This window comes from Sardina pilchardus, chromosome 4 (genome assembly GCF_963854185.1).
Source record: "Sardina pilchardus chromosome 4, fSarPil1.1, whole genome shotgun sequence".
NCBI classification, from domain to species: domain Eukaryota; kingdom Metazoa; phylum Chordata; class Actinopteri; order Clupeiformes; family Clupeidae; genus Sardina; species Sardina pilchardus.
In genome coordinates, this window is record NC_084997.1 from 20,156,927 (window position 1) to 20,178,006 (window position 21,080).

At 42.5% G+C, this 21,080-nt stretch overlaps 2 protein-coding genes across 2 annotated transcripts; both read left to right on the forward strand.

The window, feature by feature from the left end:
* The first annotated feature begins 329 nt into the window (after positions 1-329).
* On the forward strand, positions 330-16,604 carry cryl1 (crystallin, lambda 1). Its single transcript, XM_062534487.1, has 8 exons — positions 330-485; positions 1,138-1,245; positions 3,783-3,909; positions 6,580-6,741; positions 8,043-8,237; positions 14,285-14,393; positions 15,609-15,715; positions 16,125-16,604. The coding sequence occupies exons 1-8, from the start codon at positions 442-444 to the stop codon at positions 16,221-16,223; spliced, it is 951 nt and encodes a 316-aa protein (XP_062390471.1). The 5' UTR covers positions 330-441; the 3' UTR covers positions 16,224-16,604.
* A 583-nt stretch (positions 16,605-17,187) lies between these two features.
* Positions 17,188-20,673, forward strand: gjb8 (gap junction protein beta 8). Its single transcript, XM_062534488.1, has 2 exons — positions 17,188-17,306; positions 18,035-20,673. The coding sequence occupies exon 2, from the start codon at positions 18,059-18,061 to the stop codon at positions 18,860-18,862; it is 804 nt and encodes a 267-aa protein (XP_062390472.1). The 5' UTR covers positions 17,188-17,306; positions 18,035-18,058; the 3' UTR covers positions 18,863-20,673.
* Positions 20,674-21,080: the final 407 nt, after the last annotated feature.

The following is a 21,080-nucleotide window of genomic DNA, read 5'->3' on the forward strand; positions in this document are numbered from 1 at the left end:
ATTTCATCCGAGTTTGTGGTTGGACTATTTGGTCAGTCGATCATTCTTTTCGCAATACTATTGGGTAAACGTCTTTCGCCGTTGCTAAGATACCTCACTACAGCCGAACACCTTCACCAAGTGATGCAAGGAAGATATTTTACAAATACTTGCCTCAAAGAGCTGCCTTTTTCCAATCAAATACTTTTGAATGTAGTTGCGAGAAAGTCGCTAATCTATCACATCTAAAGCATGAAGAAGAAGAAGAACAAAAACTATTATTCTGATCAGATCCTGAGATTTATATTGACCACTGCGGGACACCGTCCATATGTCTATGCCCCGCCCACTGTTCATGTGATTAGCTGGTAGCCTCAGCCTGTAGCCCGTATTTTTTATGCAAGGCTGTACATGTTCCTGAATTTATTTAGTCATTGGATTTGAGACGGCGACTGCCTGAAAATGAGTAATGCAAAGGGATCCAAAACTATCACAATTGTTGGAAGGTAAGTGGGGTGGTATCAGTTATAATTAGCATCTTCATTTGGATACAATGAATGAGCCATTATGTTTAGGGGGTGTGCAGTGTATTAAGGTGCTAGATTTTGCTGTCAACAATTTGAACTTCGAGCTCAGAGTTCACTCAAACGAGTCCAGATAAAGTACTGCCAGTACGGCAATCGGAGGTGACAATCGGAGTAATTTTATACGTTCATTGATCTTTATATATTTCTGTTTAGTGTATTACACTAACAGACATCTGACTGATTAGTGCTCTTGAATGAATGGGAATTGCACCTGCTGCAGTTCCACAGAAACGTTTCAGTGCACGACTGCCGTGCATGCTTTTACCTATCGTTTACTGTCTATGGCTGTTATTGGCCTGTCAGAGGGAGCTATGTTCCAAAGAGGAAAGCGGATGTTCCACATCTGTGTTAGAGGCCCTGCTTTCCTCTTGTGACAGGAGTCAGCAAAATATCCTGTGCTTCACAAACATAATGTCTGTAGGCTGTAAATGATTATATGTAATTGTGTGTAAAACAGATTTGAAGAACCTTGTGCAATCATTCTTTGTGCCATTAATTTTCTTGTTTTGAGGAGGGATTGCTTGGTTTGAATTAAAGTGTGTACTCTTTGCTGTTAAACTATCTTCTCCAGTGGGCTGATTGGACGGTCCTGGGCCATGGTGTTCATCAGTGGGGGCTTTAAGGTGAAGATCTATGACAACCAACCTGGTCAGGCAACCAAAGCCATCACAGAGATCAGGTCGGTGCAAAATAAGATACATATTAACTGATCCTTGTAATGTTAGTTAGAGCATGCAGAGACCATGTGAACAGGTATAGGCTTGCTTTGTCATGGATTAAACATTGACAGATTATTACTACCATGACAATGGGAAACTAAACTATTGTCACTTTGAAGATGCTGACTGCTAACTGCTGATTTTAGTTCAACAGCCAATCAAATTGTAGCAATGTTATGTAATATATAGATGGGGGGGGGGGGGGGGGGGGGTCAATACCTTTTGACTGCAAAAAATGAATGATGCTGGCATAGTTGTGTGTTATATGGGGAAATCACAGTTGTTCACTATACTTGTTGATCCACTCTGTTGAACCACTAAGCTCAAAGAGATCTCAGCAGCTATTAAGACTTTGCTTCTGCCTTTTGTATGTTGAGTGCATACACACTGAGTGTGCAACTCTGTATGGCAAAAAGTGTCAACTTTATTTTTATTTGTCCTGGGCCTCTGGCTTTATACTGGATGGCACAAATTGCACCTCATGATGACAATTGCATCGGCCATCAAAGGTTTAAACGTGTATTGAACAGTAGGACGTAGTGGTCAAGTTGTACTAAATATAACGAGAAACTATGATTAATCTGACTCCATGAAATTAAGAACTTGACTTGACCTTGAATGATAACCAAGTAGTTATTATACTATAGATACAGTATATACTAATATATATATATATATATATATATATATATATATATATATATATATATATATATATTTATATAGGTTATCATCATGTTCGTTAACTGTACTGTTCTACAACTGACAATTCTGTATTTCTTGCATGGAGACTTCAGACCTGAGCAGATCCTAATTTCTCATTTATCAAATATAAGGTGTTTTCCTGTTCAGTTATTTTCCTGTGGTCCAGGAGAGGCTGGGGCTTGAATTAGGCCTTCAGCAGGGTGACGAGAACTGAGACCAGATGAAGTGACTTTCTAGTTCACTGTATGCATAAACGGGGGTGCTGTTGATTACAACGGCTTTTGTCAATATAATACCTTTCCACTGGTTTAGGTATACAAATAGCTGGCCTTACAATACAGACCTACTGTAGGGCCCCAGGTCACCAAACCCACTGTTGAGTCTCTGTTACGTTAGATAAAAGTGTCTGGTCATACCAGTCACTTTAATTCTAAAGGCCTAATTTTACTCATTTATTGAAGTAGTAATCGGTAGAATGGAATGTATGGCAATACATCTATGATGATGACAAAGTGTGTTGTGTTGGGAAATCACAGTTGTTTACTGTACTTGTTGATCCACTTCCCTGGACCAGTAAGCTCAAAGAATATCACAGGAGATATTTAGACTTTGCTTCTGCCTTGATGTAAGGCCAGGTGTGAGCTCCTGTAAAATATCTCTGGAATAAGAAGCACGGTCTGATTGATAACAGACCTACAGATATCAGACTGTTATTGTAAATGGCTTCAAACTCACCCCTTATTTGTGCCAAAGATAAGGAGGTAGACGAGAGGTGAATATGAGGCCACTAACCAGTCAAATGGAAGAAATGTATGCTCACTTAGGAACTGAATGTGTCTGGTTAATTCCACCCTTTGAGTATACTTCAGGGGGAGTCATAATGTCCTTCTTCCCCATCAGGCAGCATAGTCTGAGAATGAGACCTTTTTACCAGTGTAATGTCCCTTGTTTGTCAGTAGGGGGAGTTGTTGCCTATAACCAGGGCTCTGCAGCCAGGGTGATTCAGTTCAGTAACCAAATGTGCAAAAACAAAACTCAGTTTTCATCCCAGTGTTCATAAGTGAAGCCTGTTCTTGTGGTCTTAGGTTAGGCCTTTACATTTAGTCCTTCATAGTTGTATTTGTATTTTAGTTTAAATCGAATTTGGACTGTTGAAGTGTTCTCTCATCACCTACCTTTGAAAACTGATTAGCTTAGTCCTGAAAAAGTCACACAGCTCTTCTCTCCCCACCCACAACCTTTTTTATACTTCATGATGTGTTGTAGGTGATAAGGTGACTCTTACATCACGTTTTACAGTTCAGTGGATAGGGGCTCTTTGACATGTGAAGTGCTCTTAAAGAGACTGGCATTTTAAGTGAGTGGTTTGTTAAGTGTGACAAGTTATTGTTTGTGGACATGTACATTATGCATACCTGCTGTATGGGCAATTGTTTATCAGTGCCAAATGTTGAATTTGATTTCTAATTTGACCAAGAAAACTTAAGCCATATATGTATTTCTTTTATTCATATGTTTATGACGATATATCATCTTTTGTCTCTTGATCATGTCATTTCCAGGTAGAAGAAACCTCTTGGTCACTTAAACATTTTCCATAAATCACAGGTATGAATAAAACTGTGTGTGTGTGTGTGTGTGTGTGTGTGTGTGTGTGTGTGTGTGTGTGTGTGTGTGTGTGTGTGTGTGTGTGTGTGTGTGTGTGTGTGTGTGTGTGTGTGTGTGTGTGTGTGTGTGTGTGTGTGTGTGTGTGTGTGTGTGTGTGTTTGTATGCTTGCTGTGTTGGGTGCAGAAAGCAGCTAGAGGAGCTTCAGCAGGCCCAGATGCTGAGGGGCAGCCTGGGTGTGTCCGAGCAGCTGGCCCTGCTTAGCAGCCACGATGACCTCCAGCAGGCACTAGAGGGCGCCTTCTTTGTCCAGGTACATCACATCCCCTAGTGGACTCACTTTTTGGTCAACAAAAGTCTGCCGTCCTGGGTCAGCCGGTTGTCTCGCCGCAAAAAAAACAACACCACTTGTTTGATGATCATCAAAAACTAGCTGATGAGCTATTTTTTTTTAAAAAAAAAATTCCGGTTAAATTTTTATAACATCAATCTTATTTGTTTTATTGTGACAGCATTAATTGCCCTGTGTAGAATTAGCTTTCATACATTCACTAGATGAATGAGGGACATGTTGTTCAGATCAGTTATTTCCACCACACTACTCTAATTATTAGATATTTGGCAAACCAGTCTAGTGTGCTTTAGTCACGCCACACTCCACCCCACCCTGACAGTAGGACCCACAATAGGTGCGGGGTTAACTAGGAAGAAAGAACATTCCATTTCTCTTCAATAACGTCCTTTTCCTAGGGATGTACCCAAACTCTTCCCTGTGGACGTTCCGTTGTTAGTCTGGTGCCAACTATTACCCGTCATTTAATTAATCATTACAATGTATTGAACTGTCGCAGATAATCAATGTCAGGGTCTCAGAGGGTGTGTTTGTGTTTGTGACCATGAGGATGTGAGAGAGGGAAATGAAACCTGTGATGTCACACACTGTCTTTATCATCTCCATTGAAGAGTAACTACTGCTGTTCAGTTCTGATGTTGCTAACAGGTGTGTCAGCAATGTCACCTTTGTTTAAATTCACCTTAAGGTTACAGTCCATTTAGTAAATTTTCACATTTTCACACTACATTGATTTGAATGTCTCCCTCCCAGCCATTATTCAGCTCTTTACACAATGGATAATTACCAATGAGGTGTGTAAGCACCTGCACAAACTGAACATAATGTGAAATTCTTTTTTTGTTGTTGTTGTTATGGATCTTTGTGTTCCTATCTGTTCAAATCCCTCTGCCTTCTGTTTCTACTTTTCTCTCCCTGTCTTTGACAAACAAACAAACAAACAAACAAGCACACACACACACACACACACACACACACACACGCACGCACACAGTTAAATATCTGCTATTTCTTTAAAATTTGAAGTTCTACAGTATACACCCATTTCATTAACCTTTTACAGTAAATATAATATAAATATGTTTAGTTTTTCAGATTTTAAGACCATTGTAGTTTTTTTTCATCTCTGTATTCACTCCAGGCACCTTGACATTGCTAGCATTCTTCTTACCATTAGTTCTTCACAGCTGAACAGTGACATTTCTCTGTTCCACTGAGAATCAAGACTGAAGTAATACTAGTATTACCAGTTAGTATTCTTCTCATCCAGCAGGTTTCTGTCTTGGCTTATGTCTTTCAGATGGGTTTGTCACAATAAAATGACAATGAGAGAGTGTTACTCTCTTTGTTTTGAGGAGACACATGTTTAGTTATACAAAACTTACTATGACTCAGATGTAAGCGTTGTTTTATGCGATTTCACAAGAAGGAAGAAGTCTGTAATGTAATGTAATCTACATTATTGTGACCACTGAAAAACTATGAACATCTTCTCTGTCTTGGCTTATGTCTTTCAGATGGGTTTGTCACAATAAAATGACAAAGAGAGAGTGTTTCTCTCTTTGTTTTGAGGAGACACGTGTTTAGTTATACAGAACTTACTATGACTCAGATGTAAGTGTATTGTTTTATGCGATTTCACAAGAAGGAAGAAGACTGTAATGTAATGTAATTCCATGTTATTTCCATTGTGGCATGGAAATAGTAAAGTTGGCATACTGTTGTGGTTTAAACCAGAAGAATCAGAACAACTCATGACTACTAAAAAACTATGAATATCTCTTCATGATCCGCTAGCAGCCTGTCCCCTGAATACACTGTAAAAAAAAAAAGAAAAAGAAAAAATTAATTGCATGCATTCTCTGTGGACAGCCCAGGCTCCAAAAACGGCAACAAAAATAACTTGGTGCAGCCTGGACCATGAAACATAACAAACTATTCCAGCCAATCACAGTCTACTGTAGGTGCGCATTCATGTCAGTGTCAAGTGCTTGGGCTTGGGCTTGAGCTAGCTCTCTGTTTTGTTTGAACTGTCAACAGAAATTACATTATCCAACCGTGCTTAGAGAACCTTCAACCACAGAAATGTTTAGAATTCCTTCAGCCACATCACATTAATGAGAATATGTCTTAATTATGCAAGGTGTAATAACAGGATCTTGAATTAACTATTGTTGTTGTGATTGTGCTACTTACATGTAAATCAAAGAAAGCGAGAGTACAGCCTGATACTGAAGAGAAAAAAGTTATACATGACTAGGAGTGCTGTACTCTCGCTTTCTTTGATTTACTCCGTATGGGCACAAGCACCCAGTCAGCTTAAATACTGTATTTTTTGAGTTGAGCGCGTTCTATGTACTTTATTGCTACTTACATGTATACAGTAGATATGGAGCCAAAATGGCGACATATTTTATTTTGATGTCAGCTGTGTTGTTTTAGCCACTGTAGTGTATTCCCATATAGATGTGAATTTACACAGTAAAGCTCTGACACTGTAGAATTAGACACCACTTTTAGAGGGAATTCATAGATAATCACTAGTCATAGTGACATGTGTGTGTGTGTGTGTGTGTGCGTGTGTTTATGTGTATGTGTGTGTGTTTATGTTTATATTTTTGCCATTTACAGGAGTCAGTGTTTGAGGAGCTGGAGGCCAAGAAGAGTGTGTTCCAGGCGGTGGAGTCCCATGTCACAGAGGACGTGATCCTCAGCAGCTCCACTTCCTGCCTGATGCCCAGCAATGTCTTCGCAGGACTCCAGAACCGATCCCGCTGCATCATATCCCATCCAGTGAGTACTGCTCTCACATCCACACACCTCTGAGTCGTGCTCTCTATGGGCCTGTATGTATGTATGTATGTATGTTTGTATGTATGTATGTATTGCGTGCAGTGCATATACAGCAGTAATAGGTTTGATCTATTTATTTATTTATTTGTTTATTTGTTTATTTTTTCATTCATTTATCAAACACACGGCTAGACATTCATGACACACCTGTCTAGTGATCTTTATGTGCCTTTATGAACTTAATGTGCTGGATTCCTGAACATGGATTAAGCCTAATCCTTGACTATAAATCCTCCTGTTCAGTGGAAATTTTTCATTGAAAGTTCTCTTCCAAGTCTAGATCTAGGCTTCACCCATGTCGTAGAACCCAGCCCTATGGGCTCATATAGTTGAGTTGAGTTGTATTACAGAGGTGTATGGATTTTTTAATTTTTTTTATTCACATGCACACGTTGAATGCAAATGAGATGCTGAGTGCATTGCTGTTGGATTTGAGACTAGAAAGTCATCACTGGTATCTGAGATGTGTTGGATTCCCACTGTCACTCTTGTAGGGCAGTGACTGAAAGGTTTTAGGTACGGTTTTACCTTGTCTCTGGACTTGTGCAGTGCCATACTTGGACTTTGTCCCTCGCATCTCATTTTTAAACGTCTGAAATTCCAGTCTTATCACATGAGTTAGTCAGAAAAAACTCACAGTCACCACAGAGCCAGGTGGGTCCACAACCTTCCTTTTACCTTGGTTATGTGAATGTTTAATCGCACACACACACTCTTCCCCCTAGGCAGACTAGCCCACACTGTGGTGAAGCTGGATTACTCCTCACTGCAGTGCTGACAGAAGAATGTCCTGATAGCAAACTTAACAACTTTGATGCTTAGATCTTTAGTTCACTTCAGCGAGTTCATAAGATAAGCCCTGTGTGGCAAAGATATGGGCACAGATCTCAAACTGAATTTAACTATGCCATCCATCTGTACTCACTGTGTTCACAGATCTTTCATTTTGTCTCTAAACTTGCCATCCATCTCCCAAGACAAGTTCAGTCAGTACCATAGATTTAAATTCATGTGACATTATGTAGGCTGTTACATAACAACTTCATTCACTTCCACTCTATCTAGACTTACCGCTGGCTGCCCTTTAGTTATGCTCTGTGGTCAGACAGGTGACAATGCGCACCCAAAGGCGGAAAAGCCGTGTTGACAAACAGCGGTCAACAGACCTTGACGCGTGATAGATTTATGACGTGAAGAGAGTAGAGAGCAGAGCGGTGCTTAATGGCCTGCGTCCCCCGCAGGTGAACCCTCCCTACTACGTGCGACTGGTGGAGCTGGTGCCGCACCCCGACACCGCGCCCGAGGTGGTGGAGGTGGCCTACACCCTCATGAGCAGCGTCGGCCAGGCTCCCGTCCGGCTGCGCAAGGAGATCGACGGCTTCGCCCTGAACCGCGTGCAGTACGCCATCATCGCCGAGTCCTGGAGGCTGGTCAAGGTGGGTCTGATCCGTCGGGTTGTAATGGGTCCCCACAGGTATATATATGCGTGAGTGTGAGTACCGTTGGGATTGTAAGATTAGACCTCTCCATCACACACACACACACACACACACACTCACACACACACTCACACACACATTATTACTTAACATACAAAAGCCACCATTTCACTTCATTCTGTGACATTGACAAGTGACAAGTCCCTCTATTGTAAGAGTCCTCCTATCACAACTCACTATCATGGAGCACAATGTATACACATATAAACAGAAACCGTATCTCCCCCTCAGACATTTTGTTGGGTCGCACAAGCGGTAAGAGGCTTCGTCACTCAGCCGCAGTTGGCAGAGATTGGCATTAATGGCAGCAATCTTCAGCTTATGCCAATCCTGTGCCTTCTTCCCTATCGCGAAAAACACAGCAAGTCTGACAACAACAAAGGGAGGGAGAGACCTGGCGTACAGTACCCCCTCTGTCTTTGTTGGAACTCACAATTACTGTATCCTTTCATGGTGATTGAGACCCCGGCGACTACTGAATGTCTTTTCACCGTCCGCCTTTTATACTTTTCTGTCCTGTTCCTCGCACAAGATTAGCACTGGACACTTCCTTCGCCGGTCACACTGAGCGTTTTTGTCCTCGGCCCGTACAGTGCGCCCGAGTTACAGTGTATCAGATACGCCGCTGGCCCCCGGGTGGCGTCTGTGCTTACACGGACAAAGAAGCAAGTCAGGAGGAGAGCCGATGTTGCCATGGCAGCACCCTCTGAACCAGAAATGGTGGAGAGACTTCTGCACTTCTGCAGCGGAAAAGGGGGGGGGGGGGGGGGTGTGACAGGCATGTAATTATGTGGCTAATAAAGAAAAACAATTAGCTCATATGCCGGTCATTTTAAATTGACATTTGCTCAGCCCTGATTGGTGTCATGAAACCATTGGGTTTTGGATTCAAATTGTTGCGCAAGAACGAGTTCCTGGCTTTCCTGACGCTCTCTGTCATTCAGAGGGTAGTGATCGAGACTGACCTTTTGTTTCCTGAGGGTATGCGTGCACCTTGTGACCAGGGATTCACTCCGGAGTGACCTGAGGGGGAGGAGGGGCCGGGGGCAGTAACAATTGGCCACTCTGGGGCAATAAAGGGATGATGGTGCACCACCTTTTACCCAAGGCCACCTCAAGGCCTGAGTCTCTCAAGAAATGTGTCCATGTAGACACAAGAGCCACGCACGTACACACACACACACACACACACACACACACACACACACATGCCTTGTGTTTTTCCATAGTGCCTTAGCCTTCCATGAGCAATGCATAATGCCCTACCCTTGCAAAGCGTTAAAAAAGGGCTTACGTGTGAATGAGATGGCAGTTTAGAGGCTCAACTGCTGCCCTCAAAGTGTACATTTTCAGTGTCCTGCCGCCCACTTGGTCTTATACAACACATTGAATCTGTTCATTTGGGAGAAATTTGTTTTGATAAACCTCAACCGTTCAGAACATACTGTATGCTTCATCTGCACCTGAAGCCAGTTGATTGCCGTCGCTATCCTGGAGGAGACAGTAGCACTTTTGTTTCTGGTATTTTTTGAATCCGCTGGATCTGCTCGGCTGTAAGATGAGCCCGCAGAAAGAGAGATGATTTACTTAATCAGTCATTTTGAGTTATCATGCAGACCCTGTCATTCACTCGGAGGATGTCTGCTATAACATGCCGTGTTTGGTAACTTTCCATTTTTTTTTACATAATGATCTCCACTCAAGTGTTTGCATTCCTCTGTTGGCATAGACAGGTGGTGGTTGCAGTGAGGTATGTAATTGCAGGGCTCATGCTTGGTAAAGGGGTTGAGTAGAGACTTAGAGGCTTATTCACATGTCACTCTTTTTTTATTACCATCTCCTCATCATCCTTCTTGAACTCTCACCTATTAGGTGTGACTGAAGGGGAGGGTTCATCTCGATTGATCAAGTTCAGCTTGCTGGATTTTTGCTGAACACACAAACACACACATACTGTATATATGCTTCTGTGAAGGGTAAGACAGGAAGTAAGTGGGAGGGAGAGATGGGGTGGGATCGGGAAATGGCCGGAGGCTGGATTCGAACCTGGGTCCCCGCATGTGGTATGAGCGCTGTTGCCTGTTGCGCCACAGTGCCCCCCCCAAAAAAATTGGAATTTAATACAGGTCTTAGTTTTGGGATCTAAATATTAGGTAGATAAATGGAACGAGTTTGAAGGGCTGCGGCGTAGTTCCTCTTCCGCTTAAGGTGTTCGTGAAGGTGCTCCTTGAAAAAATATATAATGATTATTGGTGAATTGACCAAGGCACTTGGTTTTAAAAGCTTTAATTCATAGGCTTAATCATGAATGATCATTAAACATGCCTACATGTTTCGGGCATGTTCATCAGGGCTAATTGACTTTGCCCTGCACACCTTGGTGCACAGTCATGTTGGAACAGGAGGCGGCCATCCCCAAACTGTTCCCATAAAGTTGGGAACATGGAATTGTCCAACATCTCACGGTTAATGCTGAAGCATTCAGAGCTCCTTTCACTGAAACTAAGGGACCAAGCCCAGCTCGGGGATGGCCCCTACCTGTTCCAACATGACTTGAACTTGGATGAATTTTACCGGCCTGCACGGAGTCCTGACCTCAACCCAACAGAACACCTTTGGGATGAATTAGAGCGGAGACTGAGAGCCAGTCTCCTCGTCCAACATCAGTGTGTGACCTCACAAATGTGCGTCTGAAAGAGTGGTCAAAAAATCCCATAAACACACTACTAAACCTTTTGGAAAGCCTTCCTAGAAGAGTTGAAGCTGTTATAGTTGCAAAGGGTGGACGTCATATTTAATCCTATGGATTAACAATGGGATGTGACTGAAGTTCATATGTGAATCAAGGCAGGTGAGCAAATACTTTTGGCAATACAGTGTTCCTGCGGGCACGCAATTGGGCTACAGGTTTTCTACAGCAATAACATGTTTGAACGGGCTCTGCACTTGTCTTTCTGTAAATTATACAAACGTGTGTGTGTGTGTGTGTGTATAGGAGACAGTTACCTCTGGCCTGCAGCATTCTTCTCCCTAACATCTGCTGCAAAACCAGTTCACTCCGGACACTTGAGTAGTTAGGTGTATGTGCCATTAGGCATGTGACTGAAGATGTTTGAGTGGTATCACTGTGACCAAAGCCGTGCAGTTTTGCCACATTGTGACATTAGTTCTGTCTACCCTATATATGGATCGAACAAGGCCAGAGTCAAGTAACTGTTAAATCAACTGATCAGGGCTTGGGTCAGCTGATTGATATATGTATGTTCTAATGGTGCATGTTATTGAGGTCAAGAGTGGACAGATTCAATCATAACGTAACACTGACCTTGATTCTTGTTGAGAGTTTTTTTTTTTATTGTGGCAAGAAACAATGTTAGTAACTGCTGACAGCAGGCCTTCAACTTTGAGATTGCGTTTTGCTATGGTACAGTTTTGTTTGAGCAGTCTTTGCCGAAGGCAGGGTAATGGCCTAGAGCGCATTTTCAAGGAAAAAATGTCAAGTGACATAATTGTGGTATTTGTCTGAACAACACTGTTGCCAGTCAATGAAATTAGGTGCCTGTTAGACATGTTTAATCTTGAGGAGGTTGGCTACAGTGATTTTTAGAATAACTAAGGGCACAGGTTTCACAACAGTGGGTGCAGATTACAAAACCGTGTCCACAGTTTAAAAACGTGCCATCAGATTACAGATCACACTCAGATCACACGATCATCTGATTAAAGTTAGTGTTCGAGACTGTATTTTCAGGCCTGCATTTTTTTCTAGGAATGTCGTGATAGTATTGTTTTGTCTTACAGTGTTATGGAGATGTTTGCAAGGATACTGAGGGTATCACTATTATCAGTTTACTTTGAATATGTTTGGCCCCATGCAATGTAGAACCTGGTTACTTGATCGGTTCACTTTTTCCACAGAGCCCTTTTGCTCTGACGTTTTTCATCGAACAAAATGTTATTTCACTTTTAAGTCGATTATTAGCATTTCATAAATTCTCACAGAAGCACAGAAGACAGTACTTTCAGTGAGGGTAGTAGCTGTGGTAAGAGCGAAGCATGTCTTTCCCTCTGTTGGTCGAAACATAAAACAGGGCCTAACATTACCATGTGACTGTGACTAAGATTGAAAGAAGCTTGAGGGATGGCAAATCCAACCACAGATAATGTTGTTGATACGCTGGCAGAACTGCTAGCCTGGCTATTTATCAGGCCTAGGAAGGTTACACAAGTACATCATTCATATCTAGAGTGGGACAACAAGGATCCATTCAGTCTTCATGAGCATCTTTAAATACACATTTTACAAAGTGTGTGTGTGTGAGAGAGAGAGAGAGAGAGAGAGAGAGAGAGAGAGAGAGAGAGAGAGAGAGAGAGAGAGAGAGAGAGAGAGAGAGAGAGAGAGAGAGAGAGAGAGAGAGAGAGAGAGAGAGAGAGAGAGAGAGAGAGAGAGAGAGAAGGACATTCATCAGTTTTGCTATTTTTATTGGAAAGCATTGATATAAAAAAAACATAATCTCTGTGACGAGTGAATGTTGACAGTTGAGTGACAGTTATGAAGCTGTGTATTATTGTAAACATATGACAGCTATAGCCTTACCATGGACAGGCACCAATATAGTACACACACACACACACACACACACACACACACACACACACACACACACAGGTGTCTTCACTGAGTGGAATGTAACATACAGATACAGGTGTCTTCACGGAGTGGAATGTAACATACAGATACATTTAAAGAGCGAGATATATAGGTCAAGAATGTCGCCTGGCCTGGTGTTTGAGGAGCTCACCTTTTCCTCTGATGTGCAAAGCCTCTGTGCATCACAACACACTGAGACATTGACACGGGTCCACCAGGGCTAACCTCATGAGAGCAGGCGCCCTTTCAGCCAACTGAGATGCTCGAACGGAACATCTTTTCAAATGTTCACAAACAATTTTACAGTAAGCTCTCCAAAAATGCCAGTCACGTGTCATCTCCACATTGGTATGGCATTTAGAAACAGAGCTACATGTCAACACTCTGTGCCCAACAAACAAGTAAACACAATACATTTGAACAGTTTATCTACAGTAGTAGAGATGTAGCAGTGGCCTGCCATCCTGTAAAGACCTTGTCGGTGTCAGTGGATCAACCATACATACACACACACACGCACACACACACACACACACACACACACACACACACACACACAGGTAACCCTCATCCATACCTCCACACACACTCATGGACCAGGATGGAGCTTTGAGAGTGAGCCAGCAGTGGAAAGTGGATCAGCTGAGAAAGCAGACTGCTGTCCCCGGTCATTACTGCAGAGGAAAGGCCTCTTTTCACGGCTCCCCCCCTCCTACACACACACACACACACACACAGCCTGGCTGCCGTCTCGCAACTGTGAGATAACGGACTCGTTGTTGCCCGAAAAAAAAAACACGAGGAACAAAGACCACCCTGTCCCCCCCTCTACCTCTCCCCATCCTCAACTCACTCTCTCTCTCTCTTTCTCTCTCTATTTCACTCTCCCCCTCTCTCTCTCTCTCTGCTCTCCCTCTCTCTCTGCTCCTGTTCTGTGTTCGAGCTTTGATTTCACCCGGTCCGGCCAGCCGGTATCCATAACCTCAGGTAATCGGAGCGGCAGCTAGGTCCTGTCCTGGCACAGTGGCCGGACTCCCCCCAGAGTGCCTTCCCATTATCCCGCTGACACAGAGTCGGATGATTAGCGCAACCCAATATGGTGGGAGACGCTTTAGCGCCATGCTAATGGGATGAAAAGGGAAGGAGTTTGACCTTTGACCCTCCAAGAGATGGACAAATGTACAGTTAGAGGATTTGTTATTGAGTCAAAGCCTTGATGATCGGTGGTAGATCAATGCAGGTGTAAACGTGGTTGATTGGATGAAGGTAATTTGATGAATATAATATTTTTTTATTTAAATTGTTTTTGTCTCTGTATATTATTTATTTCCAGGATGGAATAATATCCGTGGAGGACATAGACCTGGTGATGACCGAAGGCCTGGGCATGCGTTATGCCTTCATTGGTCCAATTGAAACCATGCACCTCAACGCACCAAAAGGCATGTCAAAGGTCCTCCATTTTAAATATCCCAACAACACTGGTATAGTTGGATGAAGTCTCCTAGTAACATGATCTTCATGGCCACTCACTCTACTCTTTACTCAGTGCTAATGTAAAAATACTAAACTACTCCGTCATATTTACACCATGCGACTCACGTGTCCTGTGCATATGAAACTGTGCGTGACGGAGCTAGCAGGGACGTGTGACCGAGAGAGCGCATAAGCAAGCGCAGTTATTATGCGAGGACATGCTATGTGTATGTATGTGTTTTGTGTGGGTTTGGGGGTGAGGAGGTGGGGCAGGGAGGGAGAGGGGGCGACCTCACTGACATGGTGAATATCAGAGGACGGTGTGAAATCTGGAGAATGACCCTGGGCCTGTGGATCCGTCTGGCCACGTGAGAGAAGCCGTGGCCTCTTGAAGAGGCGCAGATGAATGGACAGCCTCACAGCGACACGCTGGTTCCCAGAATAATGCCAAACGAAGGGTTTCGGAGCCTTGCCATTTCGTGGGTGTTCGTTCTGGTTTTTGGAACCCTTGAGAATATGATTTTGATTTGTTTGTGTGTGTGTGTGTGTGTGTGTGTGTGTGTGTGTGTGTGTGTGTGTGTGTGTGTGTGTGTGTGTGTGTGTGTGTGTGTGTGTTACGTAAACCACCTACTAGTCCTGGAATGTTCGGACAGCTTCAGAAGACTTCAGAGTGTACAGGCCATGACCATTAGCTAGATAAACTCAGCACTGGTCATGCCTGAGGACTTTGGCAAGAATAAGCATCCTTTTAAACTCAATCACTGGATGAGGCTACACCCATCCAACACTGCTTAGTCATGATGAATGAAATAAACTTGTCCAACCATCACATTAGTGATGCACAATGAGCTCTTTTGTTTGACAAGAACATTTTTACATTATGATTGACTGTAATAGATATTGTTTTTTTTAAATAGATACTGGCTACACCTTGTGACCCCTATCAATCTGTTTGAACCTTCAAAACTAAAAGTAAAACAAAAGAATATTTAGTTATTTTCGTCTTTATGTTGTTATGTTTTCTCAATGTCTGATGGCTATTAAGGAAAATCAATGCCATTCGAGTGTAAACATGTCACAGTTGTAATAGATGTGGAACCAAATCATTTTGAAACTCATTTACATGACTGAAACAATGGGTGTAGTCGAGGTCCTGGGGGTAATACTTCTCATTTCTTTAGGTCTAGAGGACTATCTTGAGCGCTATCGCGTGGGAATGAAAAGGGTGCTGTCGACGTTTGGGCCTATACCTGAGTTTTCTGGAGAGGAAGCCGCTCTGGTCAACAAGGTATGGGTGTGCACAGGCTAGTTCTACAGCATTTTGTGTTTATCTAGTTTGAAACTGTCAGGTAGAAAGTAACCCCAATACATTGCACAACACATGTTTGTATTCAGCTTTTTTTGGTTTGGTAGATTAATAAATATCCATACATTTGCATATAGTTAGGTATAAAGTATAACTTGCATAACAAACATGTGAAGAGTTTGGTTCCAAAACACTATGTCCTCCATTTCAATGAATTTTAACAATCAAATAACAAGACTTTATTAGTGTTTGTTTGTGTGTTTGTTTGTTTTTTCCAAAAGTGGAGATCTAGCATTTTGGAACTAAAATCTTCATATCAACTTAAAAGTACCAAGGAAGACTGAGGAAATCTCTGAAATGAAATCTCTGTTTGTGTGGCCGTGGTCCTCAGGAAATCTGTGAACTCATCCCTGCCGATCAGGAGCACCTCTCAGCCAGGAGGGAGAGGCGGGACAAGCTCCTGATGGAGCTGTCCAAGCTGAAGAAGTGAGCTAACGCTGCTCCTCCGATGACCCCAGGGTCGTGCAGGGGCGGATGGTTGGGGACGCGTCTCAGAACAGAATTCCATCCGGAGCCCTCCTGGACGACCTGGCGGCTACAGACCAGAATGCATTGGTGCTCGGCCCTCTCAGTGATATCAATACTAAATGTGACTGGCCCTCAGGGAAGCCAGCCAAAAGTGCTCTTTGGCATAGAGATCTAAACCACGAAAAGAAATCTGATTCAATTGCAGGTACACAGCCAAGCACTGAAATGAATCAGATCGTTTTAATGCTGTAGTAGCTCATTATGTTATTATTATTAATTCACTGTTATATTGACTTACCATGAAAATGTATAAATGATTAAAATAAACAATCATGGCCTTATCTTGTTGTCAGGCTGTTCAGTGTTATACTTTTGAAACAAAAAACAAATTTTGAACACAGTAAAAACAACTTCTTTCAATCTATTGTAAACTCCAAGATATTGTTTATTCAGTTGGGCTTAATCTGTACTGTAGGCCTACACCAGACTGACTTTAGATGGGCCCTCACACGCAAGTGCAACTCCCCATCAATTTGTTGCTTATAGTATTAGGCTATAGCTAATTACAACCTCTTGACTACATTTTACGCCTATTTGACACAGAAGTCAAAATATGGCATGCATATAACTTTATCAGACTACAATTGAATAGGCCTATGTATGTTATAATATAATAATAACTTAATAGAGTAGGCTATTTCACGTATTTGAATAAGCCATTTGGAAATAACTTATTTGAATATAAACCACATGAAAAAACGTCAACTTGTCGGATGTTCAAGGACTTGTTCTTCAGAATTGTAGTTTTTAAGCATTTCATCGTCGGATTGCTGGTAGGAATCTTCCACCGGATGGGAGTGGGGACTCCACCCACGATCATCCTCAAGACAAAACTCAGGTGCAAGTGGCTCAGTGCGCGGAGTTCGGTTCAGACACCGCCTTGTTACAGTTCCCGCTCTTACAGCGATAATAAACCATCTATTTGTGGGGCTAAAATAGCAGGATTTTACGATGGAGGCCTTTTAATAACTTTTCTGATCGCAAGGTGAGTTTTTGAGAGTCTTTGGATTCATTAGAATAGCTTTTAACAACAATTGAACTTTCTCAGATTGCATTAATTCTGATTAAGCTCTTAACAACCCGTAGTCCTTCGCCCAGTAACTTCTTGGCTTTTTACTAGAATTGGGTAGCACGCAATTAATTAAATTAGCCATGTTGATTACCTTGGCTACGATTCAAACACTTGAAGCCTGCAATTCCTGTCAAGTATCATTCAAAAGCCAACAAACTTGTTAAATCCAACGTGAACTTTTGAACTCGCATGATTGGTTAGTTGCTGCGCTGTCTCTGTTTACAGTTTTTAGGCCTTACTTACATACGTTTGGGAAATACAGTGTATAAAGAAGATCATACTGATCTAATCATTTGATGGTTTGATAATCAAATCATATTTTTGCTGTTAGCCTACTGTTGTCTGAGTTCACATAAGCAACGCACCCTCTTCCAGGCTATTAAGTAGCCTAAACTGGAAATGCTTATGGTGACTTGACTTTGAGTTTATATGTATTCATTTGTGTAATTTATTACGGGGGTAGCCTACAAAGTGAAGTGAACTCTGATGTTTTATCAGTCATGTAAAGCAGTAGGCTACTGCCAATGCAAACCTTAACACCATGAGTAGCTAAATAGTATATGACAATTAATATATATGTATGTATGTATATATATAATATAAACACACTCATGTATCTTATAACATGTCTCTGTGTCCAGGTGGCCTGAAGTTAATTAACCAACATGAGCTGGGGGGCGTTGTATTCCCAGCTGGGCGGCGTGAACAAGCACTCCACTAGCCTTGGCAAGATCTGGCTGTCTGTCCTCTTCATCTTCCGCATCACTATCCTGGTACTGGCTGCCGAGAGCGTCTGGGGCGACGAGCAGTCCGACTTCACCTGCAACACGCAGCAGCCTGGCTGCAAGAACGTCTGCTATGACCACTTCTTCCCGGTCTCGCACATCCGCCTCTGGTGCCTGCAGCTCATCTTCGTGTCCACTCCTGCGTTCCTGGTGACCATGCACGTGGCCTACCGCAAGCGAGGGGTCAAGAGGGACCTCTACGCCACGCGGGGGGGAGAGAAGCCCAAGGACGACGACCTGGAGAGTCTCAAGAAGCGACGGCTGCCCATCACTGGCCCCCTGTGGTGGACATACACCTGCAGCCTGTTCTTCCGTCTGATCTTCGAGGCCGGCTTCATGTACGCCCTCTACTACGTCTACGGTGGCTTCCACATGCCCAGGCTGGTCAAGTGTGAGCAGTGGCCTTGCCCCAACAAGGTGGACTGCTTCATGTCCCGTCCCACGGAGAAGACGGTGTTCACCATCTTCATGGTGGGCTCCTCGGCCATCTGTATGCTTCTTAACCTTGCCGAGCTGATCTACCTCATCTGCAAGGCCCTGTTGCGGTGCTCGGCACGAATGCAGAGGAAGAAGCATGCCTACATGCCGGAGAATGCAACGAAGGACAAGGCTTACTTGCAGAACAAAAAGAATGAGATGTTACTGTCGTCCTCTACGGACTCCAGCACTGGCAAGGCGGTGTGAAGCCCCAGCAATGTGGCCTCTGAACCCCGACCCGCCCAAAAACAGAGGCCACTGAAGATTACATGGAAGTGTTCAGTATTCTAACAGATTTTAAAGTTTTTCTTTTTTAGTCATTGTTTTTTTTTTGTTTGTTTTTTTTCACCCCATTGGCATTTTAATTTTAGAAGTGCCATATTTTGGGAAGACATGAAGGTTTAATCAACTTTGTTATTTTATAGCTTCATCTTCTGTGTAGATGGAGTGCGTATTCTTAGACAAGCAGTGAATGTCCTTATGTGGTTTATATGAATGAAATGAAGGTAATTTAATTTCTATACAACGGCCCTCTTAACTATTACATGACCTTAATGCAAACATATCAGAAGGAGCAGCAGTGACATCTAGTGGTAAATGTCAGCCATAATCATTTCACAACTGTTGAGCATTATTTTTGTTGAAGGTATAATGCCAACTTACTTAGTTGAAACACTGAGGTTGTCAAAGAAAACAAAACATAGCTTCTTTCCATCATGTGTGTGCTCCACTCCACAATGCTTACTGAAATAGTCTGTGCCTTAGTGTTTGCAACCCCACTTCAGTCAAGAGCTGTACACTTCCAAGTCATTTTGAAGTCATTCAAGGGTTTTAACGTTTATTTGGCATGTGCTCCGTTGTTTTGTTCAGTTTTTAAAGATATTCTTCAAATCAAGATATTCTTCAAAGACTTTGCCAGTTGTGTCATTTTTTTTAAAACTAACTTAAAAGAAGTATTTAGTTTCTTTAATAAACTAAAATGTGGCATTAGTGCTTGTGTTAAGTGCAGTTCCTATGTGCCATGTGGCCTTCAGCAATGAGGACTGACATCTCCACTTCCAGCTTTTATAGTAGAAGAAGGGGGATATTCCCAAATAAATAAAAGTTGTAACATCAGGTCAACCTGGCTACATCTTAGGGCTGTAACAAACTAACTTGAAAGTAATTATCGTGAGTCACATCATTTTCAGTAACTTAACACATAGCCTGTCTAGTCATATGGCATCAAGTCAAATGTCAAAGGCACGTCATCTGTGTGTTTAGGTGCGCCTACCGTCTGCCACCTGCCACGCTCAATCCATTTCGCCAAAAGAGTTGGGCAAGGCTACTTGTTATCAGTTACCCTGTTAGTCGGGCCAGGGTAAATGCAACAATTCCAACATGTCGCCTTAAGAAAGGTATAGGATACCCCGAGCACCAAGCTCAGCCGGCGGCGGATCACTTTTCAGGCCGTTTATTTTAGCCGCAATGCACTTACACTGTACGCTACCACGTGTTTCTTTGAGCGCTTGTCACTAATGTCAATAGGCCATGGAAATACATGACTGGGAACAACGCTGCAGTAGCCTACCTATGCTCCATGAAATGGATTGTTTTTCCGCCACCCAAAATTCTAACTGGGAGGCCTGTGGTGGAATGCGATTATCTGATCACGTAAGATATCATCTGTCATGTAAGAGCAATTGCTGGTTCGTTTTTTCGTCTGTTTGATCTTCCACTCCAGAATGACACTTAAATGTTTATTGAATTGACATGGTTATCCACCTTGTCCAGCAAAAGAGCAGGCCCACATTGGGTTCACGATGAGTCTGTCATTCACTAAGTTTAATTCATGTACACAGAAAACAAAATTAAAAGATCTCTTCAAATTATGAAGGGAGATATTGGTTGACTTTTATACATGGAGGCTTGTTAACGCTTTATATGTATGACTGTTAGTTGCACTTTTCATTCATCTGCCTTTACTCTGCCATAGAATCATGTCTTCGATTAAATGAGAAAGAAGCACAACATGTTTACCTGTGTGTGTGTGTGTGTGTGTCTGTGATTGATATCCATGACAGCGTCAGGAGCTGCCCATTTGTTTGTGAAGATGTCGCTTTGCTTGGCTAGCCGGGCGAGGGCGGTGCGTTTCTAGTCTAGTCTAATGGTGGGCAACTCTCACAAATTTAGCTCTAGCCTTCATTGATCAACATGTTTGTTTACAATGACATCTAACGTTAAACCTTGTAAATGTCGTGGGATGTTTTTTTCAGAGGGAAGCAACTTTCTAGCTACATCAACATTAGTCTTAGTACTTCAAACAAACAATGAACCTAGACTATCATTACGCACGCATGATGGCAACACTTACGCACGCATGTAAAAAAAAAACAGTTCTTTGAACAAAAAGTGTAAAATGGCCTACGTGTACAAATAACCAAAA